Source organism: Plectropomus leopardus, chromosome 23 (assembly GCF_008729295.1).
Source record: "Plectropomus leopardus isolate mb chromosome 23, YSFRI_Pleo_2.0, whole genome shotgun sequence".
In the NCBI taxonomy this organism is placed as follows: Eukaryota; Metazoa; Chordata; class Actinopteri; order Perciformes; family Serranidae; genus Plectropomus; species Plectropomus leopardus.
This window is the reverse complement of record NC_056485.1, coordinates 20115602-20133737: the sequence shown is the minus strand read 5'-3', so window position 1 is coordinate 20133737 and position 18136 is coordinate 20115602. Positions and strand designations below refer to the sequence as shown.

At 34.2% G+C, this 18136-nt stretch overlaps 1 protein-coding gene across 1 annotated transcript in view; it reads right to left on the bottom strand.

Annotated features, from left to right (window-relative positions):
• Positions 1-2829: 2829 nt before the first annotated feature.
• The window catches only part of stk26 (serine/threonine protein kinase 26), a 28888-nt gene continuing 13581 nt past the window's right edge, over positions 2830-18136 (bottom strand). Inside the window, exons 2-12 of the mRNA XM_042512262.1 lie at positions 15779-15847; positions 15514-15675; positions 14273-14329; positions 13589-13697; positions 11663-11820; positions 6969-7154; positions 5758-5900; positions 5527-5623; positions 4544-4606; positions 4030-4157; positions 2830-3047 (exon numbers count right to left, since the gene is read on the bottom strand). Of these exons, the coding sequence (XP_042368196.1) occupies positions 3032-3047; positions 4030-4157; positions 4544-4606; positions 5527-5623; positions 5758-5900; positions 6969-7154; positions 11663-11820; positions 13589-13697; positions 14273-14329; positions 15514-15675; positions 15779-15847 (1188 nt within the window). The 3' untranslated portion in view covers positions 2830-3031. The remainder of the gene's footprint in view (positions 3048-4029; positions 4158-4543; positions 4607-5526; positions 5624-5757; positions 5901-6968; positions 7155-11662; positions 11821-13588; positions 13698-14272; positions 14330-15513; positions 15676-15778; positions 15848-18136) is intronic.

Below are 18136 nucleotides of genomic sequence, written 5' to 3'. Positions count from 1 at the left end.
AAGGAATGAGACATAAAACCTAAAATCAGTCAACAGATTTTTTAAATGGGTTTTTTTAATAGATGTCTGAACAGATTTGAGAGTCTTTCATGTTTTGTTCTATGACATAAAATGTGTTAATACCGCACTTGTGAATTCGAAGCTTTTGTGTGTCTTTAAAAAGTTGCTTGCAAGTGGCTCGATGACACTACAGAACATCATAATAACGCCACGCCATGCCAAACTCAGCTTTACAGCCTGGCTGTGGTGGCGACTGTTAATCATGCGGCTGTAGTGTCGTTTCTTTACAGCCTGGCGATTGAATCCAGACTTAAAAATATCAAGAAAGTTGTGCTAATTAGTGAAGAATATTTTGCTGAACAGCACATGTAAGTAACATAAACGCTGGTTTGCAGATGAGTTAATATTCTGTGGTAATCCATAATCCGATGGAAATATCCCATTGCCTTTTTGACGAGGGAATCTGGGCAACTACAATTACCGCATCGGCCTACATAAAAATGTCATCCCTGGAGCACTCTGTATCCTTCAGTTTTTTAACCTGGGATCTCTGAATACAGCAACTTGTATGTTATGGTTCTTGTAAAATCTCTAGAAAATGTGAAGGAAGATTTTTTTTTATTTTCTTTGCTTTTGTTTAGCCTTTGTAATGCAATCGTATTTGCCAATAAAGGATTATACAAGACAGAGAACTGAGGGTAAGTTAAAACAATGCAAAATGACTTACAAATTAATGAATCTCTTACATATTATCTGGGTATTTTCACCCGAGCAATATCCTTTTTTCATTACAAATTATGATAACAAAAATTGGAATAAAAAAAAATGATCGGGAAATAATCATAAATTAAAAAAAAATTAAAATTCTTTGAGACAAAATAATTATGTAAAGAAACACCTTTCTCAATCAAACTTAAATATTTATTCATAAAACTCTAAGTCCCGCTACAAAAAAAGAGTACACTTCTGTAAAATCTTACATCTTTCATTTTACATCCTCCCCCCCTCAACAAGCATTGTCGTATCCCTTATGATATATAAAAAGACAAAAATATACAATGACCAAGTTTTATAGTGTCTTTGGTACAAACTGTCAGTAATACCTTTGATTACAGCTCCCTTCATGCTCTTGAAAAAGACCTTTCCAATGACAGGTATTAAAACGTCCTTACACGTCAAGCATTACGTTAAGAATCAGCTTGCGGTTCTCAACGTTTTCCCGAACTTGACGCATATTTAAAAAACAACGGTCTTTTCATGAGTGAGTGGAGGACCTTTGGGGTTGTGTCTTGCTTGCAGATCCTGGAAAATTATTATTTCCACTGAAATCTTTTTACAATCAGACACTCTGAATTACACACATCCCAAAAAAACACTAATCCCGAAATGAAATCTTAACCAACAGCACCTTACAGACCAATTCAACCACTCATTAAGGCAGCTAATTTTAAGCTAACAGTTGTGCGACGCTACTAACGCAAGTAACACAACACTGATATTAACCAAACTGCAACCAATTTGAACATTTAGGTTGTACATTTCCCTTAATGTGCAATAACATCATCCAAATATAACCATTAAATACATCTAAAAGACTTGAGTTCTTTCACTTAGCTACTTTGAAATTAGCGACAACAGTTAGCTTGCTTTCTCGTTAGCAAGCTAGTTGCCTAGCTGGCCTAGCGTCTGTAAGCTCCCAAAAAAGTATAATAAAAAATTGTCAGGACTCTTAAAATTGTGTTTTTTTTACAGTTTAATAAACCTGAGGATTTTGAACATACTTAAAAGTTTAATTTAGCTGATTATTTTCAAAACAGCTTTGACAGTGGTGAGCTAACTTAGCAACCTAGCTGCCTAGCCGGACTTAAGTCTGGAAGCTCTAAAAAGTATATTAAAATTCTTACATTGCTAAAACTGTTGTTTTTTCCAGTTCAATAAACTTTAAGATTTTAGTTTTTTTAATCATGTGATAGTGAAATTAATTTAGTTATTTTGGAAACAGTTTCTACAACAGTTAGCTTAGTAGCTTACTTGTTAGCAAGCAACTAGCCAGGCAAGAGTGTGGTAGCTTTCAAAAATGAGCAATCTGTTTTTATTTTTTTTACTAGGGAAACCCAGAAAATAATAATATATTATATAATATAATAATATTTCTTAGATTCCTCAAGTGTTTTTCAATTTCAGCCTTTTTTTTTTTAAACCTTAGATGAAATACTTTCCATATGAATACACCAGTAGTCGATTTGTTCCAATGGTGGATTACATTATTAATAGTATTTAAAATTTCCATTGCAGTAAAATCGCAGCTAAAATTACCAAATTTAACCACGAAAACTGAAAATTTCACTTTGGAGGGTAGATCTAACCTCGACTAAATGTCGTTTTCAGGGAACTGTAATTCAAAAGCATTACTGAAGACAACAAAAATATGTAATATTGGCATATAATCTGTCTCAAGTGCTACTGAACAAACATATCGTCATCTACAAAGTCAAGACATATCATGACACAGTACATACCACTGCTGGTGGGCAAGAACCTTCTTCTATTTCTGTGTGTGGTTTCAACAAAAAAACAAAAAAAAAAGACATCAACTCTAAAAAAAAAAAGTGATGTCTACATTTAGAAAAATGAGGGCATAAATTATTAAGGCACGTTATGGTAATTTAGAAGATTTATAGAAAATTTAAGTTAAGTTTGAGCAAAAAATAGTTTGTTACACTAAAAAGGGGAAAACGGAAATCAAAAATCCAACTGATGAAATAGTTTCAAACAAAATGATTTCCAAAAAAAAAAGTTCTTCAACCAACAGCAGTGAATATATTTTTTTCTAATATATAGTGTATATATTACATTAGTAGTGTGTGTGCATGTGTGTCTGTGTGTATATGTGTGTGATGTGTGAGTACAGCGAGGAGACATCGCACAGCAAATCTCCTCAGTTTCCAAATCATCCAGCAGCGTCACCGTTCGGAGACACAGTCTCTCTTTGCAAAAACGTACTTCCTTTTCTGATCCATTTTTGAGTCCTTCACTTGGTCGTGAATCTGATGAAGAAACACCGAAACCGAAAAAGGAGGGAGAGAGAGAAAAACATTTGGTTAACAAATGATCTGGAGGAAAATACAAACATGTTGCTCCGAATAATACGAGTTAAGAAAGAGAGAATAAAAACAACGAAAATGGCTGTCAGACGAATGAGGACGCACACATATAAAAAAGACCCATTTAAGACCTGGATCAACATCATTTGTAAAAGTATTTAAACCTTTGAACCCAGAAAAAAAAGTTTTAATTACTTCCGAAAACAAACCAAAAAAAAAAAAAAAAAATGAGCACCTTGGCAAGACAAGTCTCAAAAATTGCAAGAAATGAGCAGATTTAGAAATTTATTGAAAAATAAAAATAATTAATAATTAATAATAATAATAATAATAATAACAATAATCGTTTTTTTAATCATAACTTTACATTGAAAATATTGTTTCAGAATTATTATTATTATTTAAGTACTATTTTCAAGTCTCTTTAAGTTTTTATGTTTTTGTGGTTTCACTTTCCTTTTTCAGTTTTTTTTATTTCACTTGTACCATTTTTTTGTGAATTTTCATGTACTTTTTTTTTTTTTCAAGAAATTCTTGTTAATTAATTGAAGTTGCTAACTGCCTTCTTCCAATATTTTTGACAGAAATTAAGCCAATTTTCCCAAATTCCAAATGTTTAACACATAAAATGTAAAGAAAAAATATTTTTTACAAAATAAAAAAAATGTACAATTATAAGAAAATTAGTAATGAAGTGATCAATTTTCAGGAAATGCTCTTGTACTTTTTTTTCTCGTTAATTTTTGCACTATTTCTTTCTTCTCAAGTTGCTTACTGCCTTTTTCCAATGTTTTTGAAAGAAATTAAGCAAAAATTCCCAAGTTCCAAATGGTTAAGACATAAAATATAAAGAAAAAAAAATAATTTTTACAAAAAGTAAAAAAAAAAAAAAATACAATTACAAGAAAAGACGTACTTCTGGTACCTGGCAATAATGTGTGTGACCATCCTGTCCGTGATGCCTGGACAGACCTCTTCAGCCAATCGGATGTTGCGTTCCAACTCCTCGATGGCCAATCGCTGCTCAGAGTGCTCCTTGTGCTGCTGCTTCAACTACAAGAAAAAGATAATCAGAAAATTTCTGCCATCTGGTTGAGAAATGGAGAAGGGACCCCGTTCATTCCTATGAAAGTCGCTCAGTGGTGCACGAGGCCAAAATCGTTCAACTGACGCGTATGAAATTACCTGGACTATTGGCGCCCGGTAATTCTACTTTAGCACTCTGCTAACTTCAACGGGGATGAAAAAAAAAAAAAGATTTAATCTCGCATCTCTTCTAGACTTTCCTAATGTTATCGGACAGAAAAGCCTAAATCCTAATGCTCAAAAAAGACGTGTTTTCACAGTGTAAGTCAACAGAAATGAAATGTCCTGTGAACGTTACCCAGAACGAAATGGATGGATGCATGTTTCTTTGACTGAAGTGTGTGTACACTAACCTCAGTGAAGACAGGAGAGATGACTGTTGTCAGACTGGCAGATTTACTCAGCTGATCTTGACCCTAAAGAGAAGAGGAAGAGGAGGAGGATAAAGTTTGAAAAACAAGGTAATTTGTTGTAGATTAAATTAAATTAAATCAGATTAAATTAAATTAAATACAAATCTGAAGAAACACAGAGAAAAAGACAATTGGCAAGAAATGTCCCACAAATTTCAATAAATTCAATAAATTTTAGAAAAAAATATTTAAAAAAAAAAACTGAGGAAAAATGTCCATGAAACACCTTATCAGATTTTTGTATTTAATATTTTGTGACAGAATTATAATAATTTTTTTAAACACTTTTTTCAGGTCATTTCCTTGTCTGTTTTTGACTTTGGCTATTTTTTCTTTTTTTCTATTTTTCAAGCTATGTTTTTTTATATTTCTCTTTTTTGCTATTTTTCAGGTCATTTCATTATTTTTTTGATTTTCCTTTAGTGTTGCTATTTATCATGTGATTTCCTCGTTTGTTTTTGATTTCCTTTTTTTTCTATTTCTTTCATGCTATTTCCTTATTTTTTGATTTACCATTTCTTTGCTATTTTTTTAGATAGTTTTCTTGTTTGTTTTTGATTTTCCTTGGTTTTTTTCAAACATTTTCAAGTAATTTTCTTGTCATTTTTTAACCTAATTCCTGATAATTTAGGGGTTGTTTAATTTTTTTTCTTTACAGAAATCAAACCAATTAATTTGGGTTTCAAAGAGTCAATTCATCACGCAAACTAAAAGAAATGCTTTTTTTTATTATTATTATTTTATTATTGCTTTATTTTCTGTAAAATGGTGTCATTTGAAGGCTTACAGTCTGATATTTGAGCATTTCTCTTTCACACACATTGAGGTGACACATTTGAAGGCTTAGACACACACACACACACACACACACACACACACACACACACACACACACACACACACACTGTATTACTGTTACTGACCGTTCCATTGAGGACCTTCCTGCCCTCCGTCTTCTTCTTGCGGACGGTGGTGAAGGACCACGGCGGAGACTCGCTGTTCTCCTTATTACTGGACTCACTTTACACACACACACACACACACACACACACACACACACACACAGAAAACACTCATGTTACTCTCAGAGTGCTGAAACTCAACTGAGCTTCTCTGCAGGGTTTTTAAAACAGAAGCAAAAGTAATCAGATTACCTGTCTGAGTCCTCGGAGCTGCTGTCGCTGTGGCCCTCAGCTTTCCACCTCCTGTACCTGTCGATGAGCTCGCTGAGGTACGACGTCTTCTTACAGTGTTTGACGATGAACTTGTGTTTGAGGAGCTCTTTGGCTGTCGGACGCTGCACCAAGAGGAGAAGTTTAATGTCTTATCGTCGACTACAAGTTTTTTTTTATTTAGTATTATTTTTAAAACTGTTATTATTATTAATTACTGTTATTGTCGTTCTTCGTGTATTTACTGATTTTATGTTTTGTCTGTTTTGTTTTGCTGTTGTCTGTTAATCTTATCTCTTATTTGTATGTTGATGTGCAATTTTTCTGCACTTCTTTGTGTTGCCAAAACTACAATAAAAATATTGTTAAAATAAAAGGATTCTCGCACAAGTCATGGAAAAATTTCATAATTTTCCATGACTTTTCAAGGACCCAAAACAATATTTTTTCAAGCTCCACTTGCCTGGTGTTTTTCTTTTTTTTTTGCTTGTTTTTGTTTTTATGAACTCCATTAAAATACAATTTCAGCATCCCAAATAATGTGTTTGGGGATTTTTGGAATTTTTGAAAATCCAACAATAAGAGGTATAATTTTGGAAATTTTAAAAGAAAACATGTCATTCAAAAAGAAAAAAAAAAATGTCAGAAATTTTAGATTTCAAAAAATGGCATAACCTTTAAAGAAAAAAAAAATGAACCTTTGCTAAAATACCAAAAATACCCTTTTTAAAATAGAAGAATTTAAAGAAAAAAAAATGCCTTCTAAACCTGTTTCCAAAAATGACCAAAAATTTATTTCATTATAATATCATTACACAACAGCAGACTATGAAGCCTCAGTAGATGAGAAAAACAAAAACAACACAAAATAAATACCAATTTAAGGGATTTTTTTCTTTCTTTCTTTCTTTTAAACAATTTTTTGGTAATTTTTTGCATCATCATTGCACATTTGAATTTGTACTTGTTGATTTCTGGAGGAGAGGGAGAAAAAAATAAGAGAGAGGAAGAAGAGGAGCTGTTGGTCCACCAGGGGGCGGACTTGTCTTTTCGAGGTGTGATGTGGGACACAGTCAATTATGTCTCTTCTGTCTCCATCACATAAAGTTTTTCATAACAGATAAAAGCCGTTATTAGGACGAGTGTGTGTGTGTGTGTGTGTGTGTGTGTGTGTGTGTGTGTGTGTGTCTTACGAAGGTGGGGTCCTTGTTGAGGCAGGACTCTGTGAAGTCTTTGAAGCTCTTGGAGAAATCTCCCTCCAGCTGCGGAGCGGGCGACTTGGGGATGTGGAACAGCACTCGCATCGGATGCAGCTCTGAGTGCGGAGGTTCGCCCTTGGCGAGCTCGATGGCCGTGATGCCGAGCGACCAGATGTCGGCCTGCAGAGACACAGAGTCAGAGTTAAAGATGACACGAGTAAAGGGGGTCAGTGCTCGAGTAGAGTTTCCTACGACTGTCTTTTACAGAGAAAAAGTTTACTCTGGTCAAGGTGTCATTTTGGCGATTTTTGACAGGTCTGCTGTTTGGAAGTTTTTTCTTTTAAAGTTGGCAAATAAATGAATAAATGCATAACTAACTAAAGTTATTTTTTATGGGTAGATTTTTTTTCTTCTTTAAATTACCCAAAGTTTTAAAGGAAAATGTAAATTTTTTTTTTTTTTTTTTAAAAAGCAACTTTTTTTTTTTTTTTAAAGAAAATACGCTCAAGGTATGGAAGGTATGTTTTCTTTAAAAAGTTGGCAAGAAAATCAATAAATATTTTTAATGGCCAAAAAAAATTAAAGAATAATATATCAAATAAATCACAAAAAGAAGAAATTATCCAAAATAAAAGACACATTTAAAGAAAAATGTTAATAAATAAATAAAATAAATAAATAAATAAAAAGCAACTTTTTAAAAATTATTTAGAAAAAAAAAAAAAAACTTCCAAACCCCTGGGCCCTTTTGTTTCAACACAGACGGTTTCTGCTTTCCCAATTTCTGGCTGTAATAAACTGCAGGTTTAAGGGTTTTGAATGCAAGTTTTCTTTTAAAAAATTCAACAAAACTTGCCAAAAAAATGCCAAAAAAGCAAAACAATAGCCAAAAATAAAAGTTATAATAATATTTTTTTCCCCTGGTCTCTAATATTTGTCTTTTTGGAAAAAGTCATGGAAATTAGTTGGTAAAATTGTGTATGAATCCTGGTGCTTTTGTTTATTTATTATCAGTTCAGCTTCACTTTGCTGTTTACTTCTAACACGAAGTGAAACAAGCGAACGAGTTTACACAGCTAATTATACAGGATCACAAACACTGTCAGGTGGTTTGTGGATTAAAGTTGTGTGGCTGAGTTTTCAGCACCCACTAACCATATGTCAACACACACTCAACACACACACACACACACACACAATTGTAAACACACACACACACACAGAAGTTGCACACAGGCTGAATGTCACGTCGTTTCAACTTGCTCCAGTGACATGTGACATGTGGCAAGTAAGGAGCAGACGTTATCACACACACACACACACACACACACACACACACACACACACACACACACACACACACATACATACACACACACACACACACACTCAGGGTCACATTACAACATGATGCTCGGTCACCGTTTGACTGTTAAGTCGGCTCCATTACTGTAACACACTGAACATATGGCGGTCTGTAGCAGGAAAACAACACACACACACACACACACACACACACACACACACACACACACACACACACACACACACACCTTCATAATGACACACATCAGACCTCAAAAAAGGCCCATAACTAGCTTAAAAGAAACAAAAAACAACCAAAAAGACATCAAATTAGCTTTAAAAAATTGCCAAAAAGAAAACTACCTCAAAGAAGGAAAAACAGACCAGAAAACACACAAATTTGTCGTGAATAAAGTTGCGAAACAATGAAAGACACAAAATTACCTACATTTTAAAAAAACGACCAAAAAGATATATAACTACCAAAAAGGAACAAAAAAGACAAAAAATACCTGAAAAAAAATCAGAAAAAAACACACATCATTTTTGAAAAGCACAACCGACCTAAAAAGACAGAAAATTACCTGAAAAGGTCACAAAACAATAAAAACGACACAAATTTAACTAATAAAAAGACCAAAAAGACAAATAACCTCAAAGAGACACAACCAACATCAAAAAAGAGACAAAAACAGGCGCAGTGTGTCCCGCTCCGACAGCACAGCCAGAGTTTGGTCTTTTCCATTATCTGTTTGTTTGTCTTTAAAATTCAAGCTTCAATTTTTCATAATTCAGCTGCAACTTCAGGAGACGATGAACGTACATTTGTTGATTAGGCATTTCAGCTGATAACTCACTATAAACACACACACACACACACACACACACACACACACAAATCAAACCACATCAGCAGACTGACAGAGTACACACACCCTAATGGATTTTCCTTATTTCCAAAACATGCCAAACCCCCCCACACACACACACACACACACACACACACACACACACACACACACACACATCTTTCTCAGATGTGTATTGACAAAAACAAAGACAGAAGAAGGTCAGCAGACGTCACCTCGTTTTGTAATTTCATAAAAAGATTTTTGTTTACTTTGTTATTGGGTATCACATCCAACGATCTGAGCCGTCCTTTTGACTTGTGTGTGTGTGTGTGTGTGTGTGTGTGTGTGTGTGTGTGTGTGTGTGTGTGTGTGTGCAGCAGGTGCAGCGCTGAATGCTCGAGTGTTTACTTTTCAAAGACGAGGGAATCCCTCCACAACAAAAGCACGATGAGGAGAGCTGAGGGTTGAGATTTGAATCACACAACATACAGGGCCCCAATAAGGTGCCAGGTGGCCCCCCAACCATTTTCTAATTTTCAATAAAAACAAAGTGATTCACACTTTTAGTATCCATAAGGTGCCAAAGTGCATTAAAAAGCATCAAAATAGAGCCCACACCCCCCGACAGAGGTCCAGCTCAGACCCTAATGTCCTAAAATCATAGAAGCAGCCAACATCTTAGAAAAGTCCTAAAATCCTAGCAAGGTACTAAAATGAAAAAAATGTCCTAAAACCCTAGAAATGTCTCAAAATCATAGAAATATCCTAAAGTCCCTGAAATGTCCTGAAATCCAAGACATGTCCTATAGTCCTAGAAAACTCAGAAATCCTTGAAATGTCAGAAATCCTAGAAATGTCCCAAACATCCAAGAAACGTCCTGAAATCTTCAAAAGTCTTAAAATACACCACATATCCTAAAATACTAGAGATGTCCTATAGTCCTATAAATGTTCTAAAATCCTGGAAACATCTGACACCCTTGAAATCCAAAATAAATGTCCTAAAATCCTATAGAACGTATGGGGCTGCTGTGATTGGCCCCTGACCTCCTGTCATTTTTCAAAAGTGGCCCCCGAGCAAAACAAGTTGTGTCCCTGCTCTATATTACGACATTCATATGATATAATTAAGGTAAAACATCAAATAACGAGTAGAAATCGTAGTTTTTCTTACTTATTTTTCTTTAAATGCAAATAAAACACGGTGGAAAAAATGCAAACGATCTCAGGGGCCTTAAACAACAATATTCCACGTGGCGGAGGTTGCCACGGCAACAGACAAAAACATGGTGCTTTTTAAAAGCAACAGAGGAGTCTCACACAACCTTTTGAATATTCAAGTGTGTGAGTTTTTAACAACACATGTGTGTGTGAGTGTGTGTGTGTGTGTGTGTGTGTGTGTGTGTGTGTGTGTGTGTGTGTGTGTGTTTTCTGAGTGTGTTTGATAAAACTTTATTTATCCTCGGGGGGGACCTCACATGTCACAGCAGCACAGGTGCTGAACAGAACAGTTTAATCCATTCATCACACTTTTACTCGTGTTTTTGGATTTTTCAAAGACAAAGTTAAAGAAACAGACCTCAAACCTCTCTGAGAGCAGAGTGTGAAGAAACGCGGAGCCCGGAGGCCTTTAGCGCCGAGTCAGAGTTTCTCAGCTGTAAGTTTGTGGACGATCAGAGTTTGTGGGAGCGATTTAACAGACAATAACATCAAAGAGTTTTTTTTCTGAGGCTGGTTTTCTGCGGCATATTTACCCGCCCTGTAATCCCTGCACAACGAGGCGCTGGACGTGAATTTTGCCGTTTTTTTTTTTTTATTATTATTTTATTATTATTATTATTATCTTTTAATTATTATTTATAAAATTTTTTTAAATAAAATTTGTAAAAAAAAAACTGGTGATTTTATTTTTCATTATTTTTAAAGAAAACATATTTTCCTCAAAAAAATTTTTATATATATCTTTTATTTTTTTCTTCAACATTTTTTTTTTTCATGTAAAAAATTTTTGGGCAATTTTTAAGTAAAAAAAAATTGGCTATTTTTTCTTTATTTTATGTGATTTTTACAGAAAACATATTTCAAAAACATTTTGGCAATTTCAAAGTCAAAATGTTGGTGAGCTTTTTTTATTTAAAAATGTTCTTTTCTTTAATTCTTTTGCTATTTTAAAAGAAAAAAAGCTACTTTTTCTTTTCAGTTTTGTTTGTGATTTTTGAAATAAACAAATCTTTTAAAAAACAGGCTATTTGTTTACTTGAAAAGCATTTGGCAATTTTAAAGAAATTTTTTTTTGGCAATTTCTTTTTTCTTTAAAACCTTTTTGTCAATTTTACTTTTTTAAGTGGTGTTTTTATTGTTAATTTTTTTGTCATTTTTAAAAAATTAAAAATAATAATAATACATATATTTTTTTAATTTTGAGTGATTTGTTTCTTTAAAACTGACCAAAAATTTCACCATTTATTACAGCCAGAAAACTATAAAACTAGAAATGGTCGTACCTAACCCTCGTGATAACAGGTGTGTTACCTTGGAATCGTAGGCGGACTGCTGGATGACCTCGGGAGCCATCCAGAACGGCGTTCCCACGAAGGTTTCCCTCTTTATCTGCGTGTCTGTCAGCTGACCGGCCACCCCGAAGTCCGCCAGCTTCACCTGACCGTGCTCCGACAGCAGCACGTTGGCAGCTGTGGAGAGTTATATCATAATTATTACATACAATAAGACTTTTTTCTTATAGTTATGTTTGCTCCAAACCATTACCGATGAATGCAAATAAAGAAGATAAAATCGAACTTCAAGTAAAAAAGAAAAACTAATTCAAAGATCCTAACTGTGGGAAAGCATCTTTAAAATTATTCTAAATATTAAAGTGTTGGTTTGTACAGGTACAGTAAAGTTTTTCTTTACTTTAATGTTTTTTTCTACCACTAGGAGGCACCAAAGTCAGAATTGTACAAACTCGATAGTTTTAAATTTGGGAATTTTGGCAGTTTGGATCACTTTTCTGCAGTGAAAATGGATGTTGTAAAAGTGTAAAAGTGAGTTTACACATCACAGGAAATAACTACACAGTGTGTAAAGTTTTAGAAAAAAACTAAAAACAAAATAATTTGTGTATAGCAATATAGAAAAAAAAAAAATATTATAATATAATATTATATATATTATATTATTATAACAAGAAATTACCCCCAAAACAGTAAAAAATCTGTAAAAAGTTACAAGAAAATTACCTGGAAAAAAAGACAAACAAGGAAATGAAGGGGAGGAAAAAAAAAAATTAAAACAATGATAATCGTAAAATTTCAAATTTCATTTTCTCTCTGTTACATAATTTTAAATATAATTATAATAATCAGAACTACAGTTTTCTGAACATTTTTCCCTTATTTTTTTTTTTTATTTTTAAAGAAGTTGAACTAATCTGCTCACGCTTCAGCGGTTTAAATATTTGTGAAAGACGTCTGAATGTAGCACAAAAAAACAGATGTAAATCCAGGTTTCAAAGGGTTAATAAACAATTACATAATCACTTGATAATTGTGAAAGTGATGGCGAATCATTCACGTTGTATCTATCCAGCTCGTCCTCATTCTGAAGTCTACAAATATCGCCGCTTATGCAGTGATTCTGGCAGAAGGCAGAAAACGCTGCCTTTCCTGTCTGCATGATACGCCGCTGGACGTCGTCAGCTGAGAACGCAGCCAAACAACACCATTCGCTATTTTATTATTCGCTGCAGGACAGCACCTGATGCGACCATATGATATGCTGACAGGTGACATCAAGCCTGGACGAAACCCGTCACGGCAGCATGACACGCCGCTGGACAGCGTCAGGTTGAAACAATGCTGGTAATCACATTATATACTGTTCCTATCGGGCGGGAAGGGGAGCGGCGGTGGATTGATCAAACAAACCCCGGACTTTCATGCAATCATCCCGCAGCATCAACAGCAGACACAGAAGGACACCTAAGGCGTAACATATAGACGCCAAATTCCATGAAAAGCGGCAACATGTCACGACTTGTGTTGAGAACGTGTTGATCACCACGAGTATCTCAGCTTGTATAATATAATTTTTTTTAATGGCATAATAATGTCAGTGAGGGTCTAATGACAGATGCTTTTACGTTGCATTATGGGAAATGTAGTGTTTTTAGTGCTTCGTCGGCACTAAAAGTAATACTAAAAGTCAGGACATCTCGACCTCTGCAGCAGCAATTTTGATTTTTTTTTAATGATTTTTTTTATTTTATTTGTATTATTATTCTTAATTATTACTATTATTTAAATTATTATTATTATTATTATTTTGATATTTTTATTTTTATTGTTATTTTTTAATTATTAGAAATTTACTTGTATTCTTGTTTTTGTTGTTATCATTCTTCTTATTATTAATATTATTAAAACCTCTGAAATATTATTATAACCAGCTGATTCTCACCTTTAATGTCTCTGTGGATCTTTTTCTCAGAGTGCAGGTAGTCGAGTCCCTTCAGGATCTCCTTCAGCATTGTGGCGATCTGAGACTCATCGAACGGACCCGCCCGCAGCTACACGCACACACACACACACACACACACACACACACACACACACACACACACACACACACACACACACACACACAGGTGATGACACAGATATAAAACACTCACTTGACATGCCAGAGGCTTTACGCAGAACTCAAACACGCCCTGTTTGGTTTCACTGAAGACAAGATACAACAAAGGATAATTAGGCAATCAAAGAAATCATTCATCTGCTGCATTTATTTTTCATTTAATTCTGTATTTCTTCCTCCTTTCTTCCTCATGGGTCGACAATTTTCGCCTCAGCAAACAGAAGAGCACTTCTGTCTTTATTTTGTTTGTTTTTATGGTGGATTTATTTGGACACAAATTTGAATTATTATGAATAAAAGTCATCACACATATGTAGCAGAATATCAAACTTAATCAGAAAAAAAATGAATAAATAAATAAAAATAAAGTTACCACAGTGAGGATCACTTTTTTTGTGTTTAACTCAGAATTCAGAGTAAATGCTAAAATTTATGACATTTTTTCAACGTCACGCGTGATCTTTTATTTCAAATTTTACTGAATTAGAAATAAATGTCACTCACCAAGTCGAGCGCTGAACCTCCACCCAGATACTCCATGATGATCCATAGTTTACTGCCCTGAAAAACAAAGACGATATTTTCTCAACTGACAGCAGTTAAAGATAATGAATTAATCAGATTATACAGGCTATAGCCTTTAAAAACCGTAATATTTATCCTTTGATTAAGTGTTATTAACTTTGATTTAATGAGCGTAAACAAACGAGGAGCTGGAGACACCAAAAAGAGACGCAGTGATTTTCAGCACAGTTTCCTCTAAAAGAACAATCTTCTTCTTTCTGTTTTGTGCCATAAAATGATCAGTTCAAGGTTCAGACATATATTTTACCAATAAATTTCCAGGACTCTTCCAGGACCTTGAGGCAAATTTCAAAGACCATCAGTACTTCTTATTAGTTCTTTATCATGATACTTTTTTTATAGTATTAAAAAAAGAAGACTTCAGAACAGGATTAGGACTGAATAATTATATATAATATAGGGACTGTTCATTATCTGGGGGGGGGGGGGGGGGGGGGCACGACATACGGTTTTTATTTTGTCTTTACGAGAGGGGCATTGAACTTTACGTGACTATTTTGTATTTATTTTCCTAACATTTTCTAAAGAAGACATGAAGGTTTGGAAGGCATGTTTCTGTTAAAAAAAAATTGGCAAATTTTTTTAAAAAAATGCAATTTTAAAGGAAAAAAACTGGTGATTACTTATTTCTTTTAAAAAGTTGGGGTGATACTTTATTTTATTTAAAATTTTTGCTATTTAAAAAAAATGTGATATTTTTTCTTTAATTTTTTTTGTTTAGAAAATAAAGGCACCTTTTCTAATTGAGGGAATTTTTAAAGAAAACAATTTATATATTTTTTTCTTAAATTTAAATTATTGCAATGAATATATGAATATTTTTCTTAGAAATATTTTTGGTTATTTTTAAAGAAAACATGCCTTCCAAACCTGCAGGCTCGCAGATTTTTTCCTTCAAAAATCATTAAGAATTACATAATTTATAATTTATATATATATATATATTTAGAAACAGTGAAAACAAAAATTATCACTTAATTTTCACATTTTTGATGGTCCTTTAACTCACCATGTGCCATTTTAAATGTTCGTGAAACAAAATTCCCTGACTTTTCCAGGCCTGGAAATTGTTATTTACAAATTCCGTGACTGTTTTAAGCGTTTCATGACCGTACGAAGCCTGTCGGTCTGACCGAGCGTAAATATTACACCTGTCTTACCTTGAGGTAGGAGCCGTAATATTTGGTGATGTACGGGCTGTCGCACTGACTGAGAACTGTGATCTCCTGCTGGATGTCCTCGATTTCATCCTCCGCCTCCTCCAGATCGATCGTCTTTATGGCAACAACGCTCTGAGTGCGATTATCGATACCTTTGAACACCTGATTAAAAGATTAAAAAGTTAACACTTCAGTAAATACACCAATAACATAACAATTAACCCGGTAAAATAATGGCATTAAACCTGATTAACGACACACAAACCTCTCCAAAAGATCCTTTTCCGATGCGATCCAATTTCGTGAACAACTCCTCCGGATCAATCTGAGAACTCTGAGAGGAGACGAAAAAAGATTTAACACAACTTTATTTATCATCTGGTTCAATACAAACTGCTGGACAGGCAAGGAGAGAGGAGGAGAGGTGAAGAAAAAGAGAGGAGAGAAGACAGAGAAAAAGAAGATACGAGGAAAAAGAAAAGGAGACCAGGAGAGGAACGAAGACGAGGAGACGAGAAAAGAGGAGAAGAATAACAGAAAAAAAGAGGAGACAAGGAGGAAAACAAGAGAGGAAGTGAAGAGGAAAGAGAAAGGAGAGAAAATAGGAGAGAAAAAAGGAGAAAAAAGAAAGGAAAGACAGAGAGAAGAAGGAGAGAAAAAAGGGGAGACAAGGAGAAGAAAAGAAGAGAAAAAGGACAGGAGACAAGGAGAGAAGAAGACAGGAAAAAAGGAGAGGAGACTAGGAGAGAAGGGGACAAGAGAAAAAAGGAGAGGAGACAAGGAGAGAAAAAAGAAGAGGATGAGAGAAAAACAAGGAGAGGAGACAAGGAGAGAAGAAGAAGAGATAAAAAAGGAGAGGAGAGACGATGAGGAGAGAAAAAGAAGGAGACAAGGAAAGAAGAGAAAATTAGAAAAGGATAAGGAGATAAGAAGAGATGAAGAGGAAAGAAAAAAGGAAGAGGGGGAGAGAAGGAACGAAGACGAGGAGAGGAGAAAAAGGGGAGTAGAATAACAGAGAAAAAACAAAAGGAGACAAGGAGAGACGAGGAGAGACAAAAAGAAGACAAAAGGAGAAAAGGAGAGAAGAAAACAAGAGAGGAAGTGAAGAGAAAAAAAGAAAGGAGACAAGAAGAGAAAAAAGGAGAAAAGACTAGGAGAGACGTAGAGGAGAGAAAAAAGAAGCAGACAAGGAAAGAAGACAAAAATAGAAAGGAAAAGGAGACAAGGAGAGATTAAAGGAAGAAACGAAGAGAAAAGAAAAAAGGAGACAAGAAGTGATGAGAAGAAAGGAACACGAGTTACACTGGCTACGATACAACATTACTGAAGTATTTTAAACAATTACAAATTTAACCGAATTATGTTTAACTTCGAATCTGTACAAACAGTACGTGCTGAAAAAAAACCTGAATTCGGTCTAACAACAGAAATTTGGGTAAAAATCAGACGTTTTTCACGTCCAGAGTCAACAAAAGTTTCATAAGAAAAGTTGTTTCCATCACTTTCCCAGCAACTTTGACTCTTATTTCCTCTCTCTCACACACACACACACACACACACACACACACACACACACAGACGAGGCTTCGCAACACGACAGCCATGTTGTCACCACAGAGCGACACACACACACATACACACACACACACACACACACACAAAACCCATAAAAACACAGAAGGAAGCAGCATGACAGTTAAAGATAACAGGAACTGAACACACACACAGCTGCTGCCTGACCACACACACACACACACACACACACACACACACACACACACACACACGCACACACTTATCTCTCTGAGGCTTTCCACTGCCTTACGTTCGTTTCCTAAACTCGGCGCTCTTTGTTGCTGCTGCGGCTGTAAAACGCTGCGAGTTTTACAGGAAACACGCGTCAGAGCGAAGACTTCGTGAACGTGAATTTCACTGTAGATTTTACCGCTTCCGGCTTTCGACCAAAAAAAACTGACACTGAAATCCAAAAAGGAGCCACTGGGGGTTTAATGTGATCGTCGTTTTGTTCTGAGGGCGGCGACAGAGGAAAGGGCATTTAAATCAATTAACCCTTAGAAACCTGAGCAAATTTATTCGATTTCTTTTAAAAACATGGAAAGAATACAATGAGTGACTTAAAAAGAAAAAGTTAAAAAGTACAAGAAAACTACCTGAAAATTGAAAAAAAAAAAAAAAACACACAAAGCCAAGGACATAACCAGAACAACATGCTTAAAAAGCAATTTCTAGAAAATAATTTTAATGTTAATATCAAATAATTCATATCGTTACACAATTTTTCTGCACATTTTTTATAAGCTTTTGTGGATTTTTTAACTAATTTTTTGCATTTGTGGAAAATGCAAAAAAAAAAAAAAAAAAAAAGGAAAAGAAGAAAAAAATAAAAATAATAAAAAAACACCAAAAAACACACAAGGAAATTACCAAAAAAACATGCTTAAAAGGTAATAAAAATTTTAGAACATAATTTAAATAATTAATATCAATATAATATAATAAAAAATATATATATTTTTAATAAAATTAATTTTTAAAAAAATAAATATCATTGCACAGATTTTATTATTTATTTTGACATTTTATATTAGCTTTTAAAAATAAT